This window comes from Elephas maximus, chromosome 12 (assembly GCF_024166365.1).
Source record: "Elephas maximus indicus isolate mEleMax1 chromosome 12, mEleMax1 primary haplotype, whole genome shotgun sequence".
NCBI lineage: Eukaryota > Metazoa > Chordata > Mammalia > Proboscidea > Elephantidae > Elephas > Elephas maximus.
Genome location: NC_064830.1, coordinates 41,299,406 through 41,317,816, shown reverse-complemented (window position 1 = coordinate 41,317,816; position 18,411 = coordinate 41,299,406). Strand labels below are relative to the sequence as shown.

The 18,411-nt window shown below is 37.3% G+C and overlaps 1 protein-coding gene across 5 annotated transcripts in view; it reads left to right on the top strand.

The window, feature by feature from the left end:
* The window catches only part of ATAD2B (ATPase family AAA domain containing 2B), a 160,834-nt gene extending 143,805 nt beyond the window's left edge, over nt 1-17,029 (top strand). For 2 of the 5 annotated variants that reach the window (XM_049905124.1, XM_049905122.1), the window contains exons 23-28: nt 1,372-1,494; nt 4,596-4,733; nt 9,070-9,753; nt 12,345-12,472; nt 12,804-12,932; nt 15,720-17,029. In XM_049905124.1, coding sequence (XP_049761081.1) covers nt 1,372-1,494; nt 4,596-4,733; nt 9,070-9,753; nt 12,345-12,472; nt 12,804-12,932; nt 15,720-15,761 — 1,244 coding nt within the window. In that variant the 3' untranslated portion in view covers nt 15,762-17,029. Of the gene's footprint in view, nt 1-1,371; nt 1,495-4,595; nt 4,734-9,069; nt 9,768-9,903; nt 12,473-12,803; nt 12,933-15,719 lie in introns of those variants that run through there. The other 3 variants (XM_049905123.1, XM_049905125.1, XM_049905126.1) reach the window with 3 other exon arrangements.
* The last annotated feature ends 1,382 nt before the right edge of the window (nt 17,030-18,411 follow it).

Here is an 18,411-nt window from a genome sequence, read left to right as displayed (position 1 = left end):
TCCCAGTTCAAGTCACTGTCCTCTCTCATGAAAAAAAAAAAAAAAAACGAGGCTCTGATTGTGCTTCCTGGTTTTATTCTTGAGCTCCCCGCCAATCAAGTTTCCAGATGACAGTCACAGTGATCTTTTAAAGACATTAATTTGAATCCTGTCATTTCCCTGCGTACATCTTCACTTCTCATTGCTCTTAGAATATGATCTAAAATTCTTTTCATATGACTTGGTTCCTGTTTACTTCTTGCTTATTGAGTTTTAACCACATGAGTCACCTTTTAGTTTCTTGAAATCTCTCAGCTCTTTTTATTCTAGGGCTTATTTCTTACATGGTGTCTCCTGAGCCTCCATGGGTATTTTCCCTGCTGTTTCAGTGGCTACTCGAATGTGTGCTTCAAGTCTCAAATGCCACTTCTCCTTCAGAGAGCCCATTTTCTGACTTGCCCAGTCTAAATTGGCACCCATCTCAATACCCTATTTGAAAAAAAAGAGAAAACTGTTGTGGTCGAGTTAAGTCCAACTCATAGCAATCCTTTTGGACAGAGTAGAACTGCCCCATAAAGTTGCCAAGGAGCGCCTGGTGGATTCAAACTGCAAACCTCTTGGTTAGCAGCTGAACTCTTAACCACTATGCCTCCAGGGTTTCCCAGTACCCTATAGTTTTTGTAATCACTGTTTTCAGGATTTTTTTTGTCCTAGTGAATGGGGAGTAGGAGGGGTAGTGTTTGTATGTGTATATGAGAGATTATTTAATACATCTTCCCTGTACTAGGCTGAAAAGCTCCTTGAAAGTTGGGACCATGTTGTCTTGTTTGCTGCTGTAAAGCTGGCTCAGTTCCTGGTACGCTGGACACTGTGTTTGTTGAATGAAAGTTTGGAGAAAATGTATTGAAAGGAAACATACCAGTGATTGTCTTTGAGTCGTCCATGCGCATTTTTCTGAGATTTCTACAATGAACTATTATGACCTTCTAATTAGAAAATTGGAAATATCTCTTTATCTTTGTCTATTCTTTTTGCCTTTATTAGAGAGGAGAAAGCAGATGTTATTTTGTGACTTTGAATTCTTTCTTGATACTATTGCAAAATAAGCTACTTTGATTTCGTGTGTGTGTGTGTGTGTGTGCGCACTAGGTGAAAATTTACAGAGCGAATTAGATTCCCATTCAGTAGTTTGTATATAAAGTGTTTTGTGGCCTTGGTTTCATTCCCTACTGTGTGTCAGTACTCTCCTCATTTCTGCCCTGGGTTCCTAGAAATACTTTTTACAGTTCTATATTTGCATGTTTATATTCTTTTACTTCTATTTTTAAGATGGTCTTTGTTAACATTATCTCATTTGTGTCTGTAATAAATGTATACCATCTTTTTTAACAGATAAGATAATAAGGCACAGGGCTTGTACTCTGAAGGACACTGCACATGCCATCATTGCCGCTGAATTAGATCCAGAATTCAATAAACTCTGTGAAGAAATTAAGGAAGCTAGAATAAAGAGAGGTAAGTTATAGAAATGAACTTGCCAGTGAAGCCTAGTTTGTTGTTTTCAGGCTTAACCACTGAATGGTGTTTCATTAGGGTTGCTGGTATGATGAAAATAACATATAGAGATATTTTGAGGCACAACCTTACTTAATTTCTGTTACTAATGTGTATCATGTAAATTCCCAAAGATTTTAAAAAACTTCACTTCTGTGACGAGCGCCTGGGTGATGCAAATGGTTAGGAGCTCAACTACTAGTAGAAAGGTTGGCAGCTGGAGCCCACCCAGAGGCTCCCCGAGGGACAGTTCCACTCTGCCCACATTGAGTCACCATGAATGGGAATCAACTCAACGGCAAATAATAACAACACCTACTTCTCTGAAAGTTCTAATGACAGTGCAAATAAGAGAAGTAAAGTGTTTCTTAGGGAAATTTCTGGTGCAAGAGTATATTTTTGTTAATTATTGATTTCTGTTCTTAAAGATTTAGATATACTTTTACATCTGTTTTTTTCCCCATTGAAGTTTTATTTGGAGTTTTGTTATTATAAACACAGAATTGCAAATGTGGTTTGTTCATTCAGTGAACAATAAACCCTGCCCTTGAGGAATTCACACTTTATTAAAAGAGAGAAGTATAAAACAAATCAAGTCCAGTGAGATGTATGCACTGGTTGAAGCACATTGAGAGCACAGAGAGGAGACATCTCCCAGTTGGGAATACAACATTTTGAATACAACATTTGTACCAGTAATCGAGCACCTAACCATTTGCGTCACCCAGGGGCTCTTCACAGAGGTAAAGTTTTTAATAATTTACATGATACACATTAGTAACAGAAATTTAGCTTTTGGACGTTGAATATAGGAGCATTCTACCTAGTGGGCTAGAGGAAGGGAGACAATGACAGGGATGGAGGCGGTATTGCCAGCAGAAGAAATAAAGGCGTGTAATAAGGCACAAAGGTGTGAAGTAGCTTGGTTTATTGGAAGAACTGTAAATTAGCATTGCTAAAGGTATACGGAATGGTGGTAGATAGGACTCAAGAGGTGAGCTGGGGCCAGGACATCAAAATTATGGAGAAGCTTTTCTTCTACATCCTCAGAGAGCTCTTCCCTAACCAGCTAATGTAAAGCTGGCTGTGGTCCTCACAGCACTTAGCATTTGGTTGACTTTTTTTTTTTTTTTTTTCGGTCTGTCTCCTTATTCATAACTGTACTCCAATCTTTGGAACCGTGTCTTGTATATAACAGGTTTTCAAAAAATATTTGAATGCCATGCTAAGGAACTTGGACTTTATCCTATAGTTCAGTGTTTTCCAAAATGTGTGTGCCTATTACCCATATCAGTATAGACCTAGTAAATCAGATTCTCTGAGAGTAAGGCCAAGGAATCTGCATCTTATCAAAATATTTAGGTGGTTTTTATGAACCTTCAGAACCATTATCACAGTTAGTAGGAGTTATTGGAGGACTTTAAGCAGTCGAGTGAGTTGGTCAGTTTGCTTTGGCAGCAGCACATAGCATGGTCTCAGCATGGCGGGGCTGGGAGATAAAGACTGGTTAGGAAGCTGGTGGAGCCTATTTGGAAGACACTTTGGCAGTTTCTAAAAAGTTAAACATGGATTTACTGTACCACCCAGCAATTCTATTCCTAGAAATCTACCTAAGAGAAATGAAAACATATGCCCACACAAAGACTTGTAGATGAATGTTGATAGCAGCATTATTCTTAATAACCAAAAATTGGCAACAACCCAAATGTCTGTCAACTGGATAAACAAAACATGGTGTATCTATGCATTGGCATGTTATTCAGCAGTAAAAAGGAACAGGGTACTGATACATGTTACGATAAGGATTTACTTCAAAAATATTATGCTAAGTGAAAAAAGCCAGTCACAAGAGACTGCATACTGTTAGATTCCATTTACATGAAGTGTCCAGGAAAGGCAGATCTATAGATACAAAACATAGGTTGGTGGTTGCCTGGGGCTATGTTCTAAAATTGGATTGCTGTCCTGATTGCATGCCTTCGTAAATTTACTAAAAATTATCATATGCTTAAAATGGGTGATTTTTATGTTATCTAAACTATAAAGCTGCTGAGGGGAGGAAAGTCATTGTAGTAGTCAGAGTTAATTAGTGAAATGGGACTGGAGCTAGAAAGGATTAATATAAAAGAGATGTAGCTGTAGGGATGGAGGGCAATGTAAAAAAAGGAAAAGTCAAAATTGGCTGACAGATTACTGGTTGAATGATTTAGTAGATGCTAATTTTTAATACCACCAGTCCACATAGGGGATATGTAAGGATGGGCAGTTTTTTTTTTTTTGGTAGAGAAATATAAACGAGTAACTTTAATTTGACCTATTTTTAGGATATCCAATTGGAGATATCAAGTAGGCAGTTGGATATATGTATGGGTCAGAAGCTTAAGAGATGTTTGAGCTAAAGATACAGATTTAAAAGTTATTATATAATGGTAGGGGAATCTGAAGGTATAAATGATGCATCATGGGAGAGTGTCTAGCCTAGAGTAAGGAGAAAAGAGTTTCCAGAGAGAGCCCTGACAAGAAACATCAGTGTTCAGTGACCACATAGACAAAAGGAATTTAGTGAAGAAGCTGAGATGGAATGGTTACTCTTAAGATCAATCCAGGAAAACCAAACTTACTGCAGTTTGGTATGACAGGCAGCTGAGTAATACCAGATGTAAACAGTTCATGTGAGCAGAGGTTAGTGGCCAGTAAACACTTACACATTCTAAGGTGGCAGGAATCATGACTTTTATATAATATGTAATCTTGTTGTCCCACAGTCATAATAATGTGAAATGGTTCCCTTTAAGAATTAAAATTAGTAAAAATAGGGCCCACTTGGGGATTAAATGTAAGCATAGCCTGCTGGGTTATTTTATTCTTAGAATTTTATATCTAGATTTTTTTTTTTTTACTATCTTGAAACAAAAGACACTATTTCCATCAGAATTGTGAACCATCCAAGTATAATTAATGACTTTAAAACTCAGTTCTGTATTTTAGACTTTTTTTTTAAACCTTATTGGTTTATGTAGCTAGGAATATTTAAATAGGTATTGCTTATCTTCTGCTCGCAGGCTTATCAGTAACAGCAGAACAAATAAATCCTCATGGTACCGGAGCTCGGAAGACAGAAACTAGAGTTGAAGAGGCATTTCGGCACAAACAAAGAAATCCAACGGATGTCTGGCACAACTCCGCAAATAAATGTGCGTGTGAGTATTTGAGATCACGTTATCCGTTGTGGGAACTGAGGAGAATTATGCAGATTTGTTAGGAATTGGGTACACAAACCAAAGTGCTGCTGTTTTCCCATAGCTCTTTTTTATCTTTTCAGAAGTGAAGGGATTGTGGGGTAAGATGCTGAATCTGAAATACATTTCTTTACCTTGTTTGCTATATTTTATCCCCTTACAGTGCAGTTATAACTGAACTCGATTTGAATATTTTCAGGTTGAAACTTTGGATTTCGGATAGGGATGTGGAGGCAGTAGACTTTTTATCCACTGCCTCCCCTACCCCCCCGCCCCAGCTTCACACTGTGCAGAATGTTCTCGTTACGGTGGGAAATAGAGAGTCCTGCTGTGGGAGTGGTTGATTTTGCAGCAAAAAGTTGATTTTTCTGTGAGGATATTTTGTGTTCAATTTTAAAAATCTGCCCTGCTTTCTTTGTATAGTTTTGTTTAAGCAAGACAGATTTAGAGAGGGAAAATTCAGTGTTCTAGATTTTCTTCATTCATGTTGATCTATAAATTTCTAAAAGACAAATGCTAATAAACACAGCATCTTCCTAATACAGTCCTTCTGTTTAACGGAAGATAGCTTTCCTTGGAAGAAGACGTGCTGTTCTTTTGATATACAGGTAATAATATTGCTCCAGCTGTCAATAAAGCTGGCCTGAATATGTCCTCTCACCAGTGGTAATGAACTTGTGTAAAAGAACCATACTCACTTTCTTTTTAACTTGACCTCTTTCTGGTAAGTGACATTCATATATGAGAAAGTTTGAAGACTTAATGAAACATTTGTTTGCCATCAAACCCACTAAAACTGTTTGGCCTAGTTGTAAGAAACTCTGGTGGTGTAGTGATTATGTGCTCCACTATGAACTGAATAGTTGGTAGTTTGAACCCACCAGCCACTCCTGGGGAGAAAGATGCGTCAGCCTGCTTCTGTAAAGATTTACAGCTTTGAAAATCCTGTGGGGCAGTTTTGCTCAGTCCTATAGGGTCTCTGGGAATTGGAACTGACTCAGCGGGAACGGGTTTGGCCTGGTTGTACATCAGATCATCACCTGGATTATGTAACATAGCACTAATTTAAACCTGGAAATCTTTTACATACTCTGCACTAGATACAAATAGTTACAGAATATTGGCTTTAAGAGGCTTAAATTCCTTTAAATATTAAACACGTTCTTTTAACCTGGAAGTGTGAATTTTGTTTTCTCTTACCAGTAGATGGCATATGTGACACATTAATTGTCTCTTTTGCATTAGTTTACTTAAATCATAAATCTAAATGTCCCTAAGGGAGAGTTGCTTTCCTTAATTTTAGAAACAAGTTCCGTGGTGCCATAAAAATTGACTCTAAAGATTGTACCCTTAAATGGGCTTTTCTCACTGAGCACCTCTGAAAAAGGAAGTGGTATATTAAAGATGAGTTCTACAAACATGTACTCCTGCCATATGCCAGGTGCTGTGGAGATAGAGCAGAATAAAACAAACAAAAATCCCTGCTCTTCATGGAGCCTATATGACCAGTTTCTGTTATTTTGCCAAAATTATACTATTAGCAATGGAGGCCTGGTGTCACAGTGGTTCAGAGCTCAGTTGCTAACCAAAAGGTTGGTATTTTGAATCTACCAGCTGCTCCTTGGAAACCCTATGGGGCAGTTCTACTCTGCCCTATAGAGTCACTGGGAGTCAGAATCGGCTCGATGGGAATGAGTTTTTTTTTTTTTTTTAGTTAGCACTAAGAATGTAATGAGGGGGAAAATGCAGTTCTGGCTCCCAAAGAATAAAATATTTTCTCTGTTATTAGCCAGAATGAAAACACTAGAGGTAATCTTGCTTCAGTAGGGCTCCTGCCCCTTGCTTGGTATACTACGTGTAGAGTAATTGATCTGGCTCTTAATTGAGCAGAGTTCAACCTCTTCTTGTTCTAGAGTTAGGTGGCCTAGTGAGGAAAGAAAAAGGGAAGCTCTCATACCTGGGTTACATGGTTAGAGAATAAGTAAGGTCACAATTTTAGGAGTAACTTGTCAGACATTAAAATCCTAACAGCTCTACTTTTTAGACAGAGCAAGCTGAATATTTTTCTTTCATCTTTAATGTGGACTAGATTAGTTTTTCATATAGTTAATGGAGTGCTTATAAATGCCCATCTCCTAACCCTGTGTCCAGCTTTTAATAATAGACAATAAGAAATTGTTTTTCTATGCTAATTACCCTATAACTGAAAATTGTAAAAATAGAAATGAATAGAGGAAAAAAGAATGAAAAGATAGTTCTGATGATAATACCATTTTGAAAGAAAATATATTTCAAGCCAGATTGACTTAATAACTTGAATTTTGGAATTGATTTCAGAAACCTTTAAAAGGTAGACATTTTCTTAAATAAGAAAGAGTAATATTTATAATGAAATTTGCCCATATCTTTTGAATAACTTGATGTCTTCATGGAGACTCAGTAGGGGTTAAAGAAGAAAAAATGAAAGAAGTTTGTAAACACACTATATACTGTTGATAGATTACACCTTCATCTTAAGCAGGTATAAGAAACAAGGATTGTCATGAAACCATATTCCCTTCTGTCTGATGCACAGATAAGGAAATGCCACGGGAAGCTAATGGACTGATTACTTAAAAAGCAAATTTTAAACTATGGATCAAAGAATTTATACTTAGTGATCTCATACTTACACAGTGAAACCTGTGAAAGCTGGAATTCTACAGGTCTGCCTTGTTTTTCTTGGCCTCGCAAGTTTTCTACCTTCAACAGGGTGCAGTCTTACTACTTTTCTATTGCTTGTTTTAGTGGAAAATATTTGCATTTTCCTTCTCTGACAGTTTTCCACCTTACATAGGTTCTGGCTTTTGCAGGTTTTACTGTATTTTATTTTAAAAATGTCATTGCCTAGGGAGTTTTTCAGTTTTGACATATTAAAAATATATATTGCCTTTTTAAATTAAGCTCGACTTGACTACTTATTACTTTCATAGTCTCAAAAAAAGGGGGGGATGATTTTCACTCTTTGATGTAAACTAAAGAGGTCCTGGTGGTACAGTGGTTAAGCACTGGCCTGCTAACTGAAAAGTCAGAGGTTTGAACCCACTAGCCACTCGGCAGGAAAAAGATGTGGCAGTCTGCTTCTGTAAAGATTGCAGCCTTGAAACCCCTACAAGGCAGTTCTCCTCTTTCGTGTAGGCTCACTATGGCTCCTTGGTGATGGGGTTAGATGTAGACTAGTATTTAGGATTTAGGGTTAGATACCAGAAGTGGTAAGGCTCTAGCTTAAGTGGTTTGGTTTAATAATTTTTGGGTTTACGTTGTCTTTATGCAAGAATCCCAAATAGCAAAATAAAAGTTAACTTCTTGTTTATTGAAGAAACAACTGGGTAGCCTTGCCTGACTACCTTTGGTACACATACAGGAAATTAAATACCCTGGGTCTGTTGTCACCTGAAAGCTCCAGCTCCTTACTCAGAAAGCTGATGATAGGTCCTAGTATCTAAGAGTATAATTCTTATAACTTTTTAAGGTCTCCCTTTACACTTAACTCACTAAGTAATTTATTTTTAGTGTTTTGTTAATGCTGTTATTGTTGCTGTCTTGATAACAGAGGACTTAATTTTCTCATGTACTCCCAATTAACTACTTTGCAAGAAATTGATGCTGCTTGGTGAGTTGTTTGTGCTAGAAGAGGCTAACGGTTGGTTAACCAGTCGTCCATATAACCTTTATAGGGTTTTTGTCCATGACCATGCTTACTATGAGTGATTCCTTCCTCTGGAAGGAGAGACAGTAACGATTTCCTAGTGGGGCTACCGGTAACTATTCTGTCTTCCTACACTTGACATGCCTTCATTTCCTTTCATAGTTTAGGAGCTATCTTTTGGGTGATCTAGCTGGCAAAACACCTACCTTCCTAGTGGAAAAACAGAGCTGTGGACCCAAGCCTTCCGGGCAGCCTAGCAATGTGGTCGTTTCCTAAGTGTGTGTATTGTATGCCTGGCCCCTGGATGCTGAGAATTAGGAACAGCTATAAAGTAGAATTAGACTCTAGGGTAATAAAAAATATTAATGCTGAGTAAACTTATACAGGAAATAAATTTTTTAGAAAGAATATTCATTTTCTGATTTCATATCCCTCCCAGCTGCAAATTGTGAGGATTAATCAGCACAAATGTCAAGGGCGAAGTAGTTTTTGTTTGTGTGTTGCATGAGTATGGGTTTACTTTCTTTTGGGTCCTAGCTAATAAACATTTGTAAAACAAGTATTATATTCCAAGTTCTACATAGCTTTTTTTTTCCTCTTATAAAACAGTTCGGGTTCGGAGAAAATCAAGGCGGCGGTCGCAGTGGGGTAAAGGAATTATTAAGAAAAGGAAAGTCAATAATTTAAAAAAAGATGAAGAAGACCCCAAATTTGCAGATTTTGAGAACCATACGGAAGACAGGAAATTGCTAGAGAATGGAGAGTTTGAGGTCAGCACTGACTGCCATGAGGAAAATGGAGAAGAAACTGGAGACTTATCTATGACCAATGATGAGTCATCGTGTGACATCATGGACATGGACCAGGGGCAGAGGCTTAACAACGGAGCAGGCACAAAGGAGAACTTTGCATCAACTGAAGAGGAAAGTTCTAATGAATCCCTGCTCGTCAACAGCAGCAGTTCTCTAAATCCAGAACAGACATCTAGGAAAGAGCCTTTCCTTAAAGGAAACTGTCTAAATGGTGAGGCCTCCACTGACAGTTTTGAAGGAATTCCAGTTCTGGAGTGTCAGAATGGCAAAGCTGAAGTAATTTCTTTCTGTGGTAGTGGAGATAAATGTAGTTCTGAACAAAAGACCCTTCTGGAGGACCAGTCAAAAGAAAAACCAGAAACTTCAAAGGAGAATGATGGAGATGACCCTGAGAAACTAGAGGCACTAGACTGTAGCAATAATGAGAAGTTAGAACCTGGCCCCGATGTGGAGGTGAAAGATGCGGAACTGGATAAAGAAGGTAAAGCTAATGTTCTTTTTTAAATAGTCTGTGAAGGCTTGAACCCCAGAGTTAATTCATTGCATGTTTTATCTATTCCCTACTAGCAACAGTTGATGAGTAATTATACCCCTTTGAGAATCTGTTAAATTCTCACTCCTTTCCCTGCAGAAAGCTTCAGAGGGTTTGAAGTCCAGGATGCATTGCCTTCTTACCTCCTACCTGATTATCACCCCTGTTCTAAAGGATTTATGACTAAAAGCTGAGTAAATCCACAGATATTAAGAAGATGGAATTATAACAGAAGAGTTATGGGGGTGAGGTGAGAGTGGGCAGAGAAGACTTAGATATTAGTAGCAGTGTTAGGAAGAGTCATCTCAACCTAGATTAAATCACCACTTCCGCTCATTATAATCATGTGACTTTGAGCTAGTCACTTACATTCTCCCCGTTTTTTCATCTTTTAAATTAAACTTCAGAATGGCCTTGTTGCTGGGATTAAATAAATCAGCATATTGCCTGGTATGAAACCTGGAACATACTAAAGTATATTCATTCCAGGCAATCAGTGTTAGTTGAATCTGAGGAATGTTTGATCTAAGAGGCTCCATTGCTTTCTAAGGAAAGAAGCAGAACTCTAATTGCCAACTTCCCTTGTTCCCACAGAGTCAGAGCATTCTGCTAGCACCTAACTTCTATGGCTCTGTGATTTTAGAAGAAGCAGAAAAGGGGAGCTGAGAGTTCCTAGCTTCTCTTTGTTTATCAGATTAGGGCAGAGTGAGTTGGATATCTACCTCGCACAATATGCATTTCCCTCCTGGGCAGCTACTCCTCTTGTCACTTATCACTGTCACTATGCTATCTTGAAAATGTATGATGTTCTCTAGATTGTATGGAGCACACAGCTAGGATTTGGGCTTGGTGGGAAAAGTTTTCCTGACAGTGTTTTGAGCCCTTTAGCAGAAATAGGAAGTAGGAAAGTTTTATTCAAAATCTTAAAATTCTTCTAATGGATAAAGAGAGATTTACTGCTACTTGTTGAGTATTTTTCTTTTTTCCTCAATATTTAATAGTAGAAAGTAGTTTTAAGAGCAATATTTATTCTGGGTTATCATTTGGACAGAACTTTAAAATTGCGTTAGAGGTAAGGTTAAGTAATGAAGGGCACAGAGCTGGAAAAGGGGAGACATTTAAGGTGTTTGAAGGCAGAATGGATGTGAGGGGAGAAATCTCTTTTCAGGCTATTTTACTCTAAGATTTCAGTAAGCTTGCAGAAAAGGCTTAAATTAATACTAGGCTTAACTGATGATCTAAAAGTGTTAAGATAATTTGTTGTGTAAAAGCTTTACTTGAAGTTTTAATTTGGAATTGTCAGGGTATTATTACCTAGTGCACTGGTTCCTAGTCCAAGTTTTCAGGCCCATAGAAGTCCAAAGATGTATAATAATGAGGATCTATATGGCCTTAACAAAAAAACTCTGGCATAGCTTTTTTGAGCTATAAAAAGTCTGCATACTTTAAAGCTTCCTGAAATATAACATTTCTCAAATGTATCATAGTATACATATTTCTTTAGTGCTTATCTGTAGAGCAGGCCCTAATGAGAAGAAGGAAGAACGTTTAAAGGCTTGGGAGTAAGAGGCCTAAAGTCAGAAGGAGAGGGAAGATTCTCCTTAGTGTCCCTGACATGAGCCAGGTCCTGTATAAAATTCTGAAACAGTCCAAGTTTGTCTTTGTGTTCCTTCCCCCTCAGCCTCCTCTCAGAGTTTTCCTACTTTGAAGATCATAGGGCTTGATGATCTACACAGGGCTCCACCCTGCAAAGTGTCTGCTGCTGTGAAATTATGCTCGCCCATCTCAACATGTCTGTTTTGGCTGGTCTCAGCAAGACATTAGGAAGAAAGTAATTAGATTATAGTAATTTGCTCTAAGGTAGGAAAGAACATTAGGCTTATTACACTTAAAAATAATAGGTTTACATTTTTAAGAGAAAAAATGTTATAACCCAGATCAATCTCTAATAGAATTTTTAGGCAGTGTAAAAGAAAAAATGAGAATTTCAAGCAATATTGAGGAAAATATTTTAGGTTGAGAAGCAAATGTATAGACAGATTGGTTCCACTGTGTGTTTGTGTCTCTTTTTCGAGATTGCTTCCCTTCTTCCAATTCTGAAAGCTCCAAATTTTTAAATGATGGCTATCTTAAAGAGAGTGAGGCTGTTTATAAGTCAGTTCCACTGTGTATTTGTATCTCTTTCTCTAGATTGCTTCCCTTCTTCCAATTCTGAAAGCTCCAAATTTTTAAATGATGGCTATCTTAAAGAGAGTGAGGCTGTTTATAACTCAGTGCTTTGGAGATGAAGATTTTTATCTTCCTTTTAGTGGATACGCTTATTAGATGATATTCTAGTATGACTTGGCTTTCATAGTTGTGGTTTAGTTCTCCTTAATTGGGGTTACTTTTCTTACCAAAAAATAATTTAAAGAATACTTATGCTCTTCCTCATTCCAAAAAAGAATTCGTGGTGAGTAAAAGAATTCATAGTTGCTTAAGCCTGATTTTTCTTAACTTTTACTTGCTATAGACTTTTTTTCCCCCTCCTGCAACTGTAGGTGTTTCTAAAGGAAAGAAATATCGTAAGTTAATTTTAGAACAGGCTAAAACGACTAGCCTGGAACTGGTTCCAGAAGAGCCATCTGAGCCTGTGCCACCTCTTATAGTTGACCATGAGAGATTGAAGGTAAGCCTGTTTCCAATCAGTTTTAAAATAAGTGGAAAGAGATTTGAATATGTCTGTAGGCAGTTGAATAAAGCTAGTTTTGGATGCTTTAACCTAGGAATAGAAGTGCCTCAGAGCTTCTACTAAAAAAGAGTTATGTGTATTCTGAAGGCTTGAGAAATAGAGCAAATGGTCTTGGTAATAAACTAAGTTCTAAAGTCTTCCAACTGCAGGCGTCACTGTTAATGCCATGGCCTTATGATGCCTGTTGCATAGACATTTGAATAAAACTTTCAGTTTGACCAGTGAAATAAAATGTCATTTTATTCTGTTTTCTTCTCATTTTTCTTAGAAATTGCTTGATTTGTTGGTAGATAAAAGCAACAATCTGGCAGTTGATCAACTGGAGAGGTTATATTCCCTTCTTAGTCAGTGCATCTACCGTCATCGTAAAGATTATGACAAATCACAACTTGTAGAGGTAAGCTAGTTTATTATTCTGTTTTTTAAAATAAACAAATGCATGCTTTCATTATCCCAAGGAAACGAGAAAAAAAGTTATTTTGCTATAGCCTTTATCTTTCTTCAAGTAACTGAAGAATGTTTTGAAGATTTAAGATTAGAAGAATCATTAAGAGTTGTGGTTTGAAAAATAAAGTCTTCCTGTACCATTTGGTCTCAGGCCAGAAGTAACCTGGGATTCCTTACTATGGCAAAACACAGGAATTCATGGTGTTCAGGGTTGGTACATGCATACCAACCCAACCAGCCGGCCAGCCAGTTGCCATCAAGTTAATTCAGACTCATGGACACCCCAAGTGCGTCAGTGTAGAACTGTGCTCCATAAGGTGTTCAGTGGCTGATTTTTCAGAAGTGGATCACCATGCCTTTTTTCCAAGGCTCGTGTGGGGAGACTTGAACCTCCAATCTTTCAGTTAGCAGCCAAGCACATTAACCATTTCAATCACCCAGGGATTCCATACACAGAATAGTATGTCACAGTCCTCCCCTCCCTTTCTCATTATTGACATCGCTGGCTGAGTCCTATTAAATGTGGGCATGGCCTAACAGCCCTTTCCACACAGTCCTTACCACTGCTCCCTGGGCAGCCATTGCTGATCAAAAGGAGCTGGCATAGGCAATGAGACTTATTTGCCACCCAATTAATGATTAGAAGAGAACTGAAAGGTCATCTCATTTCATTAGATTCGTTGTTGTTGTTGTTAGTTGGCACCGAGTCAGTTCCGACTCATAGCGACCCTGTGTACAACAGAGTGAAGCGCTGCCCGGTCCTGCGCCATCCTCACAGCTGTTGCTATGCATGAGCCTGTCGTTGCAGCCACTGTGTCAGTCCATCTCACTGAGCATCTTCCTCTCTTTGTCTGACCCTCTCCTTCAGCAAGTGTGATGACCTTGTCCAGGGACTGGTCCCTCCTGGTAACACGTCCGGAGTACGTGAGAAAAGTCTCGCCATCCTTGCTTCTAAGGAGCATCCTGGCTGTACTTCTTCCAAGACATCACTAGATCTAGTTCTGTTAAATATCCACACCAAAGAGAGTGGTTGTCCTTTTGCTTAGACACTTAATAGAGGCAGACTGTTTCCTTTCTTGACAACTCTGGACCATAAGACAGTTGTCCCTTATAAATATAATGAGCTTATATTTGTTCATATAATTTACATCATTAAGCCCCATTTCTTTGTTTTGAGGTCATCTAAGCTAATGTATTCCTTGACCCACCCATTAAAAGGCTAAGTGACTAAATTAGACTCTCTTGGCTCATTTGCCTGTTAGTTTATCTGATGGTCCATCTATTAAATATTTATTGAGTACCTTCAGTGTCAGATACTGTCCTAGGCATTTGGGTTACAAAAATGAATAAAACGAAGTCCCTGTGCTCAAGGAGCATTTCTAGTATATTAAGATTCATATATAAAGCATATGATTATGTTTCATGTGTAATAAGAAATATTGGACTGGAATTAAAGCAAGATTATCTTTTAATCACATTTTTAAAAATTACATTTATGTGAAGCTATACTAAGTCATTGTACATAAGTAAACTACAGAAAAGCACAAACAAGAAAATAAAAGTATCACCTATGTCACTATCTAGAGGAAACTAGTCAGCGTTAATCTTTTAGAATATCTTCCATCTTTTCAAAGCATCTGGATGTACATAATATGTGTATAAGTGTATGAATATATATTTTAAAATTGGAATCATATTGTATATTCTGGTTCATAACCTGATTTTTTTTTTCTAGCCAGCAATATATGATAAAACATTAAGCGGAAGCTATTTTGATTAATCATATAGAACTTTTTGATGAGATGATAATCTGCTAGTGTAGCCTGCTAGTAGTTTTATGGAGATACAAAATCTCTTTGGAGATGTTTAAAGGAAGTAAAAGAAACCAAAGGTATTAGATGTATTTGACATTTGCCCATCTAAATCGAATGAGTTGGGGTGGAGTTCTTTACATTTTCTTATTCTAGAACCTCTTTTTTAAGTGATTGAGTTTTCATTTGCTTGGGTAGATTGAATACTCCAGCAATGAAACATCTCTCAGTATGAGACTTGGAAGTCTTGTAATCTATAGGGTCACTTTATGGAAGGAAGCAGATGAGAATCAGCAGTGAGTGACTTTCCTGGTGGGTGGTGATGGCAGCAACTCATTCTGGCTCTTTTCCTCCTCTTTTCAGCAGTGGTTGGAGTGGTTAGAAATGGGAAGAGAGTACATTCTACTTTTTGGCATAAGCCTCCCTACACTAAATGCGTTTATTTTGTTTTGGGACTAAATGCATTTATTTTGTTTTGGGAGCTAGTAGAATGTCTTCCCCGAGGAAGGGCTCAGACTCTGGGGTGAGGCTGCCTGTATTTAAATCCTGACTCTGCCACTGCCTATTAACTGGCAAATATTTCTCCTCTCTGTGCCTCAGTTTTCTCACCTATAAATAAGGCTCATAGTAATACCTATCTTGAGGGTTTTTGTGGGATTAAATGAATTTATGTGTATACAAATTAATAGTATCTGGCATAGTAAATACTTATTGAGTTTTACCATCATCATCCTGATTAGTCTAAATAAAATAGAAGGCAGATAGTTTTACAGAGTAGTTGTATTATAATCAGGAAAATATTTGAAGTTTAACTTCTATCTCAATTTCTTTCTTTAAAAAGTTAATATTAAAGTGAATGCTCCCATAAGGAGGAACAATTTTGTCTTTCCAGTAATAAATAACATGCATTTTTTTCTCCCTTATAGGAGATGGAAAGAACAGTTCATATGTTTGAGACATTCCTATGAACTTCTCAAGATGAGTGGTTTATCCTCTCCAATCTGCTCCTGACAGAGCAGTCTTCTGAGCCATTCAATTTCCGATTGCACCAATTATGTGCAGAGCCTTAGTCTTAAGTGCTCTCTCACTCATTCTTTCTCTCTGTTGAATTTGGTGCTATTGTCTCAGGTACCTGAAACCAACCAGCCTACAAGAACCAAACAGAACTTCAGAAATATGTTGTATTTTCCACAAATAAAAAAATACAACCCCGCAGCTTGGAGATGTTGGTGCTACAGAAACTGCTCTTACTTCTGCTCCTCTTTTCCTGCACTCTCTTCTGGAGACTCTTCTCCTAGGGAGCCGACCAGCAAACACAAGGAAACTGGACAGGGCAGTTCTAACCATGTTGAATTGTTTAAACAGTGGGCAACCAAATTTTTTTTTTTTTCCTCCTTTCTGCCCCTTTTATCATTTGTTTTCTGATTCTCTGGGTAATGGACTGAAACCTGTTTTGGAGTTGGCTATTATTTTTTTTTTATGGTATATTCTGGTGGGAAACTGAAGAAACTGGGTGAAATTAGGCTTTTTAGAACTGCCTTCAATGTGCCTTTTTATTCATTTGAGAAAGATAAGGCTAAACAGATGGATGGGCTTGTTTGTAGCCAATGACAGAATGTTTTCTTTGGTCATAATCTTGAAAATAAGTTTTGATACTCTGTGTCATTAAGAGGCAACCAGTATTTTGGTATAAAATGCCTATCTTGCTCTCAAAACTCAATCAAGATACTCAGTAAGCCACACAATATACTAAAATGGTAAGTTTTCCTGTGTGGTCTATTTCTGTTGAAGAAACATGTACTAAAGCCACAATAGTTAACAAAGAATTGACATGCCACAGAAAAGCTCATACGTTTTTCAATATTGCTGACAGTGATGACCAGAAAATAGATACCGGCCATTCTTTCTTCTGTTGGTGGCAATTTAATAGTTGTTTATGTTTGAGTTCCCAGAGAAAAATGATTTTCATTTATAGTAAATCATTACAGTTTTGTTTTAAAGCCAGGACTTGCCAAATGGACAGAATAGAGAGGAATTTGTCAGAAACTTCATAAAGTTCGTTTTCTATATGTATAATTGCAAGCGCACTCTGGTATAGTCCTTGAATAACAGTATTAATGTTTAAATCCCTTCCCATAATCTTAACCTTCACAAATACTCATTTGATTGGAACCCATTTTGGATCTTGTTGAGTGATTTCTGTAAATTGTACTTAAAAAAAAATTTTTTTTTTTTTACCTAATAGTAATTATGGGTTACTGGTTTTTACAAAAACCTTTCTACAAATTTGGAGACACAGTCTAGGCAGTTGCAAAGAGGCAAAGGGAGTACAGTGACATTTTTTATCTGATGATTTTTAAACAAAAAAGTAGAAAATTTTGCCTAACGTTGGCTTGATATCTTCATTCATAATAGCCGTTAGCTGCAGGTGTGACTTTTCCAATATATGCAACATATGTAGTTTGGGTTTTAATTAGAGCAAAAGGTCTTGAACTACTGCAGAGATACTAAGCTACCTCAGCTTTTTGTATTTGTTACCAACAGTGCTTACAGAGTCCTGTAATCACTTTGCCACCGTTTACATGCTGAAGCTAAGGTACTTGTCTCCTTGTCTCTGGCTCTTTCTAGTGTGCTGTTTGCCTGTGCAGAAAGCACATGTTGGCCTTAGGCTACTGCAGTAATCTTAAATGCTTCTTTGTATTTGCATTTACATTTTACGCCTTCTAATTCTAACCTAATTTTTTAAAATGCCACTTATTTTCTTTATACCTAGTCTATGAAGTTTTCATAATATTCAGTTAATCATATAATTCCAGAATCTACCCATATAGACACACTGTATTTTTAAGGTAGGCAAGTGCGATTAACGATGAACCATTTTAAAGGGGAGGTTATTTGAAACCTCCGATTTTGATTATTGGAAGGATTTTCATGCTTTCTTTAATATTTATTACCATCATACCAGTTCAAACTATTTTAATGTCTGATACATTAGCATTTTGTATTTTGATGGAAATTGTTACAGAATTTAAAGATTTGATGAAATAAGATGTAGCAGATTTTTTGTAGCAAGTTTCTGGTAAAAGGGTTTTTTGCAAGTCTCAGGTTCTTGCGGCACTTTTTTTTTTTTTTTTAATATTTATTCCAGTTACTCTAATTCAGAGCGGTTCTGTTCAAGTAACAGCAGCACTTGTGAAAGGAAAAATATACACGTTCTTAGTAGGTTACTAAATTTGTGCAAGTTAATTAAGATTTTAGCCATCAGTGAGTTCGACAAGGGAAATTTATTTATTTTCAGCTTTAAAATGCTTCCAGAAGATCAGGATTTTTTATTTTAACCTTAATGTAGGTGGAGAAATAGGAAGCAACCTCAGTATGATAGGAACTGCCACTTCGAACAGTTTAGGTCTTTAAGAGAAAGCCAGTTAAGGCCATGGGGAGAAAAATGAGCTGAAATTGTACCAACTCCTCTGGCCACCTTTCCCCTCAAAATGAAACATACAACACCAGTTTTGCTTATTTTACAGATATCTGGTGGTTTTATAATTTAAAGCAACTTCTGAAATTACCCAAGTGGACTCAATTTTGTGTACCTTTTTGTAAGTTCTTAATTTTTGC